At 39.6% G+C, this 13,379-nt stretch overlaps 1 protein-coding gene across 1 annotated transcript; it reads right to left on the bottom strand.

Moving 5' to 3' along the window:
- Positions 1-2,883: 2,883 nt before the first annotated feature.
- Positions 2,884-7,827, bottom strand: pex11g.S (peroxisomal biogenesis factor 11 gamma S homeolog). Its single transcript, NM_001096540.1, is given in 5 exon segments — positions 2,884-4,631; positions 5,814-5,864; positions 6,731-6,909; positions 7,314-7,502; positions 7,579-7,827. Coding segments are annotated over 5 exon segments (711 nt in total). The 5' UTR covers positions 7,645-7,827; the 3' UTR covers positions 2,884-4,405.
- Between the last annotated feature and the right edge of the window lie 5,552 nt (positions 7,828-13,379).

Here is a 13,379-nt window from a genome sequence, read left to right on the forward strand (position 1 = left end):
TAACTTCGACGGTCGAATATCGAGGGTTAATTAACCCTCGATATTCGACCCTAAGTAAATAAAGTGACAATACAATAAGTTTCCCTTTGTGATTTGCTACCTTCAAACAGACAACTGCATATGGTAGCACAGTGGTTCAGTTATTACCACTGCGTTATTTCAGCACTGGGTCCTGAGTTAAATTCTTCAAACAAGCACAATTTGCAGAGTTTATGGAATTTCTCCATTACTGCAAGGCTCTGGGGGCAAAGAATAATAAAGAAGATAAAACAAATATGGATTAAAGGATAAAAAACTCAATTTGGTGAAAAGACGCCTTGCCACTTTGCATTCAGATGGATTACATGCTCTGTTTTTCATGTTATTTATTGTAACCTGGCAACTGGCATTATGTTCTTTAAATGATTTGGTTTTTTAGTATTACATATTACCCTATCTCTTTTGACTGTAATGATAAATGGGCTGTGAGTAGTACATGAGGTGTCTGTTTTAGGTCAGATTAGCATGCATTCCGGTAATTTCAAGAAATAGAATATTTCTAGGTGCCTTAAAAAATGTTATGGGGTAAATGTAATAAAAGTTGTAAATGGAAATTTGGATAAATAAGACTTAAAAAATGCACATGTCACAATGTAATATTCTTCTATTCTATTAGTTATTGCTTTACAAATTTTAATTATGCATAGCACTCATTTAAGATGTGCTTGGGGGTAGCATAAGCTCTTGGCACATTTCTGTATGAAAAAAATGTTACATACCATGCACACTGATGAAAACAATTAAATTCACACTAAATCTTACACTTGCAGAAGTGGTCACTAAACAGTTTCTAGGTTCACAAAAGCTTTACTAAATCCACATTCCCCAGTGCCCTCTAGTGGTTAGAGTTTAGAGTTCCACTATAATAAAGTTTAAGATTATTTTTCAACCCATCATGCAGAATAAAAGCCTTAAAAGCTGTTACATATTACATATGTTCCTTTTTACATATTGTCCTAGAAAGTGAATTTTAGCAATAAAAAACAATGAAATCACTGGCTGTTGGCAATATTTTAGGCACCGACCCAGTAAATCTAATTCAGGGCCGGAACTAGGAGTAGGCAGAAGGGGCATTTGCCTGGGGGGCAAAGGTGAAAGGGGAGCCTACCATGTACCTTTTCTCCCTTGCTGCCCCTAGTCCCTAGCTCCTCAAGTGAAGAGGACATCCTCAGTGTCGCTGCAGGTAACCACGGGACCGCATGCAGCGGTTGGGGTGATGAGTGCACTCCAGCAACTTGGCCTGGCCCTGATCTAATTGCTAAGTTTCTGGAATTGCTAAATTCCTGGACAGGTGCGACTTTAAGAAAAAACAAATGCATTGGAGGAAAAAAAGAAGAGCCATACAATGCCACCATATATCTTTCCTTTCCCAAGTATCCCTCAGCTGACTTACGCAAGTACATTTTGGAGCTTATTCTACTGCACAAGAGCCTGTTGTAGGGATGCCTGGGGAAAGGCATGAGAGATTGTGGCCCATTGGCAATTTTCCTTGACGTTTAAGGACTTCTAATCCTTTCATGTATACATGCCTTCAAACGTGGACATTGACATTTCAGTGATTTCTGGATGAAACCATATTCATATCATATCAGATTTAACTGCACTCTTGCTCTATAATTTAACCTTGTATTCATGATGATAGTGGAAGGGGAGGCAAAAGGCATGTATGGGGACAGATTCTGAAAAGCAAAAGTGATCAAACTCTGTCATTTACACCACGAATAGACTAGCATTGACTTTAAACTAAGGGTGACACCCAGGGCCGGATTTAGACAGCGGGTGCCCCTAGGCCCACTGCCGTTCGTCGCCCCCGTCCCCTCCCTTTATTCCTGCAAATTTTCATCATTGGGAACGAAGCAATGGGGATTGGCATATGGGAAATTTAAAAAACGATGGTATATCCTGTCAATCCCCAGTGTTTCTGACCCAATGTGGGTGTGGTTGGGCTTCATGCCTCCCACTAAAATTCTGCCCCCCTTGGCCCGGGCCTTGGTGGCATCTCCACAAATCCGGGCCTGATGACACCTGTTGTGATCCCCCTTCTCACCTCCTCCCCCACACTTTTACGCCTGCTGGTGAGAGGGACCCTCGGTCCCAAGTTATTCCAGGGATGACAGAATGCCAAGAACTACTGGCACCATATAGAAATAATGTTGTATTTGCACTGACTTCAGCAATAGAGCTGTAAGCCCAATAACCAAAATGTTTTCCAGTTTAAATAAAACCACAAAAAGAAGCATTAGATTTTTAGGTATAAGGTTTATTTTGCACTACAATTTAAATGCATTTATAATCTGCTTCTGAGCTTAGTAATATCTTACCCACTTTAACATCAAGAAAAAGCAGATATTACTTCTGAACTCCTAGAAAGTACAAAGTCTGCTACAGGTCTAGTTACTTATAGCAACCAATCACCAAGTAGTGTTTGGTGACCTGTTTAAAATAAACCATTTTATTGGTTTCTATGTCAAATGTTTTGCCTCTATGGGTTGCATACAATTCCAGGATCTCTTTAAAGGAGTTGTTCCCCTTTAAACAAACCTTTAGTATTATGTAGCAAGTGATAGACCATTTGAATTGGTCTTCTGTTTTTATTACCCTAGGCAGTGGTTTGAAAGACTGGAATAAGAATATGGGAATAGGGTCTGAATAGAATTGAAGTAATAAAAAACAATAACATAAAGTTGTAGCCTTATTGAGTAATACATTTTTATCTGCTAGGGTCAGTGACGTCATTTGGAAGTGGAAAAGAGTCCAAAGAATAAGGCAAATAATTAAAAACTATACAAAATAAAAAAATTAAGTCCAACTGAAAAGTTGCTAAGAATTGACCATTCATTTCTATGGGATTTTGAAAGGCGTATTTATCAAAGAATGAACTATCACTTTCACCCTTTGATAAATAGTCTTTTAAAAATCCCATAGAAATGAATTGAGAGTGGCGGAAATTCACTCTAGTGGACTGTCGTGATCTTTAAATTAACTCTTTGATAATTGTACCCCAAAGTCTTAAGGCTACTAAAACCCATTTAAAAAAAAAAACAACAGATTTGTTGCGCCACCAAAATGGACTGATGCAGGTCAGGTAGTGCACAAGTTTCTGTTTTATTATTACTTCTGCATAATGAGATTCCAAACAGCCATAGTTTACCCAATATGCATCATTTCCCCAAGAATTCCATTGTGTTAATGACACCTGCTCAGTAGCCTCTGCCATAATTTGTGTTCAAATTGGATGCAAATCAGTGCCCACGTTAAAGTGCGTGCTGTGCATGTTTTATTTGCTGCATTTCTGTGCAAATTCCATTACTTCTGGATCATGGTGTCAACAGCATCATTAGCAACCAATTCACGATATGCAAGTAGCTAAGGGTACCATTGAACCACTAATGTACATTCCAGGGTTCTTTTGCATTCATGTGTGCAATTACGTACATCAGCAGGTTGAACCTGCTCACTGTAAGGAGCATGTGAAGACAGCATAGGTATTTCACTTGCAGAAAAATTCAATTCAACCATTTATATTTGAGGCCTCATATACTGTATACAGATTAAGGTATATAAACCACGAGAGATTTTAAGTATTGCAGTTAAATCAATAGTACTGATACTACTAAATTCATCAGTATTTTCTTCATTAATGGAATCCATGGGTGCTAGTTAAAACTTTATATTACAACTGGACACCAAGCATTTTTCCATTAGTGCTATGCGACATTACTTCAGTATTATCTACCAATAAAAAAGCAAACACTGACAAAATCAATTTAATAATGATTAGGGCACAACTACACACTGAACTTTGGTCAGAAAGATTGGTCTATCCCATAAAACCATGTCTTGCAGCGATCTATGGGAAGGTGTAATAGCTGAACCTACATGTGTCATATATTTACTTGTTTTTATTTACATCTGACATTCAATGCAGTTTAATGAGAAGATTCTATACAGTCAGATAAGACTGCTGCATCAAAGAACTGATGTAGAATTAAAGGCATTTGTTTATATTGTTTACATTCATTTTTCTGACTTTGAAACAAGTCAGATAGTTCTAGCCTGAGATATACTAAAGGGCAGATTGGTTGTCTATTACATAGTACATTCACACTAAGATCCTTTGTTACTATGACTTGTCTTGATTTGTAGATGTTTACCTACAATTGTATTCAAAGCAACTTTCCCTTTGCTTTTAGTGGTACTTCCCTGTATGATAAAACATCACATGTGAAATTAGCATTGTACTAATGATACTGAATACACCAAGGCAATACTGAAAGACATAATTGTTCTGCATTACTGACCAGTGTAAAAATATAGCACTAGATGCTCATTAAGTACCCTGAAATTGTTTTTCTTCTTTAAAGTTTCAGACACCTCCTGCGCTCCCCCCCTCAGTGGTCTGGTAGATACCTATCAGTGATGAAATCGTCCCCATCAAACCCACCAACCATGTCGGAGAGGACCCACCCCAGAGAAATCCGGAAGGCATCCAATGAATGGCGTTGACCAAATCAGAGAGGCAACTGATGATACATAAAACCTCTGATCTTATCTGAGATTTTATTTCCCCACGGCTTTTGGGAGGCTCCTCCCTGCAAGACAGGATTGTTGCTGTGATTTAATTTGTCATAACAAGCTGGCAATATATGAAGCAATGGCTTAACAATTATTGCTATTAGGAGATTATGTTAATTTCAAAGCAGAAAATGTTCAATTTGCATTACCAAACCTTGGCTAAATCCATGCCTAGGGATTAAGGGAATGTATCACTTCCCCCCCACTGTTTTTTTTTTTCTTAAAGGGGACCTAGGAAATAATTCCAAATTCTTTTCTATTAGCAAAGTAAACTTTACTTACACCATATTTATCTTTTACATTTTGTATCCTTCAGTCTTGGCATTGTACAATCACAGCAAGCAGGCCATTTTGTGGACAATATTATTAAGACAAATTGTGTATCTCCCCAAAATGTTATGTATGCACCATAATGAGGGACCTAATGCCCATGCGCAGTGCCTTACACAATTATAGAGCTTGAGGAGGCAAGGGGAAATGTGAGGAGTGCAGTGACATGTAGGAATGGCTGAATGTAAAGTGAAAGTAAATGACTGCCCTTCCTCTATGCCTCAGGCATAGAGGCGGGGCAGATACTATTTGATTGACAGCTCAGATATTTAAACACCTTTATAACAGGTATGGAAGTATATGAAGGACTTTCATTATGCAGCTTTTAATGTGAAGGTGACAGGTCCACTTTAATAAAACAAAATTATGTATTTACACTTTAATGCAGATAGCCCCAAATACTTCTTAGGACTGTGACAAATCTAGTGATTTTCAGCAACTTTGTCGGTCTCATTAATTTCCTCCAAAAATGTTGCATTAGAATGCTAAAATAATCAACGACCAATACTGCTGGCAATGGGAATCACATGAAAAGGGCAGATTATTGGATGATTACCTGGATGGAATAATTTATGAAAATTATCATTTAGTGATCTAGTGTACTTCAAATCCTCACTATTTTTTTTCACGCTGTAACAAATCATTCTCTTGTTGAAAAAAAGAATTGTTAAACTACCTCTGAGCTCTAATAACTAATAGAACAGCATGGTGTTTGCAACCCAAAGCAGTCAAACACATACTGAAGGACCGACACATTGATAAATGTTACCCTGTATCTTCAGGACAGTTTAATTAATGCAAAGAAAGTTGCACCCCCAGTTCACATTAGTAGTAGAGCCTGACAAACATAAACAGAATGTATTACTCACTTTGAATTTTTTCCCTTGTATCTTCTTAGCATCATTAAATTTCTCAGTGACCTGATAGTGAAAACAGAATATTGTCAAATATGTGCGCATTTACCATAAGCCAAGACACTAAAGGTGAAATAACTTATCTGCCGTTAGAATACTTGATTGCTGCCCCCAAGACATAAGTAACAGTAACACCAAAAAGTGTTTTAAAGTAATGAAAATATAATGTACTGTTGCCCTGCACTGGTAAAACTGTGTTTGCTTTAGAAACTCTACTATAGTTTATATAAACAAGCTGCTATGTAGCCATGGGGGCATGGCTTTTCATTTATATTCATTAATGTAAAACAACTACATTTTGGCGTTACTGTCCCTTAAGGGTTAGTTCACACGAGGAGATTCAGGGAGATTTTGTTGCCTGGCGAGCACACGTGGCGCTACGCTTTACGAAGTCGCCCGAAGTTTTCTTGGACGACTTCGGAAAACGCAGCACCGGGTGTGCTTTAGCGCAGGCGCCTTTTCATTATAGTAGATGGGAAGACACGCGGAGGCAGTTCGGGGAGATTGTCGCCCAGAAGAAGAGGCGATTAGTCGCCAGGCGACAAAATCTCCCAGAATCTCCTAGTGTGAACTAACCCTTAATTGTAATGAACTAGTGTAGAATCCCTCCTTATGATAAATTTAGTTTCATGTTTAATTTGTAAATTGACTTTACTATACAGCTTTTTATGTGTGGGTGACAGGTCACCTTCAAAAGCAGATTCTTGTGCCCCCTTTCCCCACGGCAGGTAAGAGAGCGGCTGGGGGGTTTCTTGTTATATCTAGAAGAAGCAGTCTGGGACACCCTGCAACTGCGGGGTCTGCTTGCTCTATAGTTACGCAACTGATTGTGAGTTCAGCAGTTATTTGACAAATCGGGACAATAGGCATACTTCACAATTCCTAGGATGAGAGAAATTCCCCAAAGTGCTGTGCTCGCCATCCACCACATTTCAGACTTTGCATGAATGACTCCAGAGTCTGCAGCCCATGCTATGTGCTCACAAGGGTAATAGAGCTGATCAGATATGTTACTGAAGATCGAGATCCACCTGATGAGCGAGTCTTTCTCCTGCACAAATGAGGGATAATTTGAGTATGATTTTAATAGCCATGATTACATAACATGTGTTAATAAAACAAATAGTACTTCCTCTGTTTATTTTTGCGTTTTAGATTTTTTATATAAAGCACAACCATATATTTAAAGAAAACCTGCTATACACAAACTTTTACCACTACAGGAATTTACAGGGAAATAAATAACCTTTAGCCTGAATAATGCACCAATATCCTGAGGTGAAGCCAGGTGGGAAGAAAAAGGGGCTGCAGAAGTGAAGGTATATTCTGTACCTTAATACAACATACATACATACATACATATCAAATGGAGACAGTCATGTATGACTTTGCTTACTGAGTTGCCTATTGGTCAGACGTGCCCACTGCATAGTAGTTTGTAAACGGTCATCTCACCTTTTTTCCAAAGCCATACTTTACAGAATACGCAAGCATGGCAAGATCATCAAACAGCCGTAAAACCGTCCGGCAGTGGCTGAGCTGCGATGACACAATGAGAAGACTCTTTCCCCAGTTGTGCTCCGTTTTACTTTTGTTTGACATTACCCCACCCAGAAGCTGACAGCTGTAACATAGTGTTCTGATCTGAAAAATAAGTGCACAATGAGACCTCAATAACTGCTATACAAACACTTCAGCCCTGGAGAGATTATAAACTCACCACTCTGTCTCTCCCTCTGTAAGATTCCAAAACAGTCACAAGACCAGACACTGCAGCAGCAGCCATTGCAGCACCTCTCTGTAAAGAACAGGGCAGAGGTAACAGGGTCACATGCACAGATCAAAGAGCTACACAGGATTGATGGTTACAGATAACTAAGTGATATGTTGCAACAACCAAGAATACGTCAGCTACTTCTGCTTATGCCCAATGCCTTCAAGGATCTGCTTCCTACATATTAACAAATACTATCTCTGCAGTTAACACCATAACATGCAGCCTCCTGAGCGTCTTAACTTCTGCGTTCCAAACCTCACTCTGATTTCTGAAACCCCACCCCCATCTGTCTTGCTCTGTTCTTATTGAAAGCGAGGTACACTGGCTAATCTGGTTAGGCTGCCTTAAAGGAACAGTTCAGTGTAAAAATAAAAACTGGGTAAATAGATAAGCTGTGCAAAATTAGAAGTGTTTGTAATATAGTTAGTTAGCTAAAATGTAATGTATAAAGGCTGGAGTGACTGGATGTCATAATAGCCAAACCACTACTCTGGAGTTAGTCAGCAACTTGAAGGAGAGCCACATGGGATATAATTGTTCAGTAAGTGAAACCGTTAGCATTCAGCTCAGATTCAAAAGCAACATTTATGACCGATGTGCCCCCCCCCTCAAGTCACTGATTGTTCCTGCCTGGTAACCAATCAGTGGAAAGCTGCAAAGCAGGAATTCATTTTCTGGCTATTATGTTAGACATCCAGTCACTTCAGTCTTTCTATCTTACATAGTAACTATATTGGAAACATTTTTTATTTTGCACAGTCTATCTATTTACCCAGTTTTTATTTTTATACTGAACAATTCCTTTGAAGCCAGCCAGAAACTACTTTCAGAAGCTTATTCAGTTATTCAGTTATGAAACAGCAAAAAAAGTACATGTAGGCTTGGAGGATAAGTCAAAGCAGAATTAGTAAGAATTTTACAGAAAGAGTGATGGCAGCAGAGCAGTGGTTGTGGGGTGTTATAGTGTAAACATGCAGTGGGTCCATCTGGTTGTATATGAATGGAAAATACATTATTCTTTTCTTTGCCTTCAATGGTTTGGCCTGATATTGTATGCAATTAGCCAAATCTGTCTGCTATTGTACTATTTCAGTAAATACAAATAAATATATACAGTATCAAATGCAGAGACATAAAGCTACTTAAAGGAGAACCAAACCCTTGCTAATAAAAACCCCTACCCTACATAGACCCCCCCCCTCCCTGCCCCCCCAGCATAGGTGGTACCTTTGGTAAATGCCCCTAACTCTTTACTTACCCCTTGGTGCAGATTCAGGGCATCAGAGTTCACAGGCGCCATCTTCTTCTCTTCAGTAATCTTCGGGAATAGATTGGCGTAACGGCGCATGTGCAGTCGAAGCAATCTTCTGCTTCGCAACAACTGCGCATGCACCGAAAGTCACAGAAATTTCGAAGCGCCGAAAGAATACCTGAAGATTACTGAAGAGAAGAAGATGGCGCCTGTGAACTCTGATGCCCTGAATTTGCACGAGGGGTAAGTAAAGAGTTAGGGGCATTTTCCAAAGGTACCACCTAGGCTGAGGGGGAGCAGGGAGGGGGGTCTATGTAGGGTAGGGGTCTTTATTCGCAAGGGTTTGGTTCTCCTTTAACTCTGACCCCCGAGTGATTTTTGTCCATTCCCCATTTTTCTCAGATAATGAGCCCTCCTGCTTTGTCAAAATCTGAGAGAGGTGGGCAAATCCTATGGACTCCTGAATGGGTGAGCTGACATGCAGGGCCGCACTGGAAGTAAAAAGCAGTCCTGGCAAAAAAATCAAAGCAGCACAAATATAAATGTGCGACATTGGCGGCCAGGCCCGCCCACACCACAAGTCAAAAAGAATACATTGGTGGTCAAGCCCCCCATTAAAGGTAAAAGAAATGGTGGCCACACCAAGTTAAAACACAAATAGAGGCCAGCTCCCCACAAGTTAAAGCAAATATTGGTGGCCAGCCCCCCCCCCAAGTTTAAAAAAAGAAAATATAGGTGGTCAGGGCCCCCCAATAAAACAAACAAAAAAACATTCTCCATAAAAGAAAGGTAAAAAAAATGTTGGCCAGTTGCCCTTAAGTTAAAACAAACATTGGTGGCCAGCCCTCCTAAGTTAAAAAATTTGACATAATAAACTATTAGAAACTGAGGCTTTGTGCATCTGGTGGTGGAGCATGCCAATTGGGCCAGGAACCAGAGGGTTGTAGGGTGGTGTTGGAAAAGCAGTAGCAATTAAAATGCAATGGCCTCCTACTTTCTAGACTACACCTTGTTCTGGATTGTTGTAAAGGGAATTACAAACTTCATTATCTTAATGCATGTGTGAATCTGAATCAGCTTAAAAATATTCCATAGTTACTAACTGTAATAGTAGCACTTATCTCATTAGTGCTGTTGCTGTAACTAAATTAATTTGATCATTACATCAGCACTGGGACGAAATGTGGCAGCTCCCATTTAAAAGGGTTCCTTTATATTATTTTTTAGTATGATGTAGAGAGTGATATTCTGAGACAATTTGCAATTAGTTTTCATTTTTTATTATTTGTGGTTTCTGAGTTTTTTTAGCTTTTTATTGAACAGCTCCCGAGCAACATTCCTTAAACTTTTCATCTATGCATGTACAATATTCTCAATTTTACATTCCCTGATTTTAAGTTTTCTCTCATTTTTTTTGGTCCCACTTATATATTATGCATAATACGTTTCCCTGATTTTATATTTTCCACAATTTTTTTCTGGTTCCCTGAAATAAGTAAAATGGATTATACTCTAGTGTTAATCTAGCAGAGGGCAAATATTCATACTGGTTTCATATGACTGGACAGGAAGCTGCATCATCATGAACCTCTATCCTGTGAGAATGAACTACATAAATAACTTGTTTATACTATATTATGTGGAGGCATTCTTTCAGGGTCTTGCTCTACCAAAAAGACTTTGGTAGATAGTATAAATGGCACCTACAGTCATTATTTTTAGAGGCTTAGCTATATAATGTCTGTTTTGGATTACAGTTTAATATTAAATACTAAGACAGTGGGGGTCATTTGTAAAGTTTGCTCAGTGCATTTTTGTTCGCAAATGGTTGTGTTGCCCATGTTCTTTTCTAAATGCTAAAAGTCTTTTCTTTTTTTTGGAAAATCGCATTGAGCAAAAATATTCGCAAATGAGATGGGTGTTTGAGTGAGTGCAAGGTCATTAAATTTTAAATTTGCTAAAACTCTTTTGCGAAAATTTTCTCCACCACCGAAGTCATAGCATTTAATTTAATTTAATTTAAACGCATAAATATTTGCAATTTGGGATTATTCCATATTCAAAAAACCCCTATGGACATTTGCAGTGCGAATAAAAATTAGAAATTCAGTTTGCACAGTAAATACACCACTCTTATCCAGATTTATAATTATAATGCTGGACCCATTCTGCGCTGTGCAAACTGAGTGTTGCTTTGAAACTGTGCTGCATGATTTAAAATTACACGGTCACTACATACATTCAACATGCAAACTTAATTAATCTGATATATAAACTGAGGCTGCCTATAGGTCTTAAAGATTCTTTGATGTAGAGAGGTAGACATACAGTATCTGCATTGAATGACATGAAGCATTTGCCTACATCCCTATTGGAAGTAGTGTAGGAACCCATAGGGTTAACACTCCTCTATGGCTTTAAATACCTACACTTCCTTGTTCTCTAGTTGCTGGGCAAAAGGCGTGTGTAGGGATGCACCGAATCCTGGATTTGGTTTGGGATTCGGCCAGGATTCGGCCTTTTTCAACAGGATTCAGATTCGGCCGAATCCTTCTGCCCGGCCGAACCCAATCCGAATCCTAATTTGCATATGCAAATTAGGGGTGGGCAGGGAAATTTGGTTACTTTTTGTCACAAAGCAAGGAAGTAAAAAAAAGTTTCCGCTTCCCACCCCTAATTTGCATATGCAAATTAGATTTTGGATTGGGTTCGGTATTCGGCCCAATCTTTTGCGAAGGATTCGGAGATTCGGCCGAATCCAAAATAGTGGATTTGGTGCATCCCTAATAATGTGTAAGGAGTATCATTGGGACAGAGGCTGATGACAAGCAGGGCCGGAACTAGGGGTGGCCAGAGTAGGCACGTGCCTAGGGCGCAAAGTTGAGGGGGAGCCAGGCACGTACCTGCTCTTTCGCCTACCCCATGTCCGGTCCTGTGTCTCCCTGGCTGCCGCTGGTAATTTGGGTTTAAATGCGATTGTGCGCACATACTAAGCCAGCGCCGTGGCGGGCCAGGTTGCCTAGGGCGCCAGGCCGGGTTGGCCCGGCTCTGATGACAAGTCCCTGCCATACTTCAATACAACATACCTCCCAACTGTCCCATTTTGAGGGGGACAGTCCCGATTTTGACAGCTCAACCAGCTGTCACGGATTTGTACTGATAAGTCCCAAGTTTCTCTTTGATCTGCTGCGGTGAAAAGCCAAAAACAGATATAAAGTTTCTAACTTAATGCTTAACATAATTTTGTAACAGTTTGATAAGATAAGAACAAAGACTCAAAGCTTAAAGGGCAATTTGCCTTCATTTGCAAAACTGTAATAACATATAAAAGCCACAGAAATGTGTTTGAGCTTTCATAACCTGCCAAATTATGTAAAATTAACATGGTAATTAGGGGGTCTGGCCACAAAAATAGGTGTAACCAAAAAAAATTTGCCGTGCTACACGCACCAAATCTTTTTCTCCCTCTTTCTGTTTCCAAAATGTTGGGAGGTATGAAATAATGCTGGGCAGAGGGTGAAGCTTCCTATTCCCCCTGCCACTCCAGGAGGGAGTGAATAGAAATAGGATCCTGAAGCTCAGGCCCCAGTAAAGGGAAGGCCTTGGTGAAGTCGGGGATACAGTCACCTCATGAATGAGGTGTAAATGAGGACAGGGTAGTTCTCTGTAACAGCACTTCCTAGGAAAGTGAGGCAGATAGAACTAGTGAGCATAAGCAACCTGGCTCCTACTAGAAGGGATAGCAAGGGGGTAGCTCTTCCCTCAGCCAAGTCTGGCCTGTAGTGTAGGGATCACAGCCTAATAGGGATTTAGGTTTAGTGATTTCCCTGATCCAACATGTAAAGAGATCCTTAGGTTGTATCTATCCATGTGGTACACTATCTCCACAGGCATATCACAAAGTCCTGGCTCTGAAATGCTATGATGTTACCTAACATGTGTTTGAATACCTCAAATAATTGTGAATATCAAACCAATGATTTGCTCATTAAGAGAATAAAGCCTGTTGCTGTTTGTTTTGTTCAAGAACCTTCTGGCCTCCAATTCTGTTATTTAGTCACACAATACAAGTGAGGTGTAGTTAAACAACACCATTCCTTCACCCTTTCAACTAGTAAAGGCCCATCCTGTGGTAAGAGGTGCTCTGCCTGTTTTCCTAGTCGGACAAGGTCTAGCCTAGCCTAGATGGAGTTACAGTAGTTTGAATCTCTTCTACTTTGTGCACTATCCACTGTAGAAAACAATTCCAGAATCCATCACTTCTTAATAGAACAAGGTGAAATTGGGGTTGCAATACATTGTGACTATACAGGGGTGTAGGAATGGACTATCATGGTTTCCATTCACTCTGTGGAATCAGCTATGTCTGTGTAAAATAACTACAAGTCCAACTAAATGGGGGTATATTTCTAATATAAAAAAGGGGGTATATTTCCATTTAGTGAAAATTTCCCCAAAAATCTTGATGTTGTTGGAATATATGCAACAACAT

Source organism: Xenopus laevis, chromosome 1S (genome assembly GCF_017654675.1).
Source record: "Xenopus laevis strain J_2021 chromosome 1S, Xenopus_laevis_v10.1, whole genome shotgun sequence".
In the NCBI taxonomy this organism is placed as follows: Eukaryota; Metazoa; Chordata; class Amphibia; order Anura; family Pipidae; genus Xenopus; species Xenopus laevis.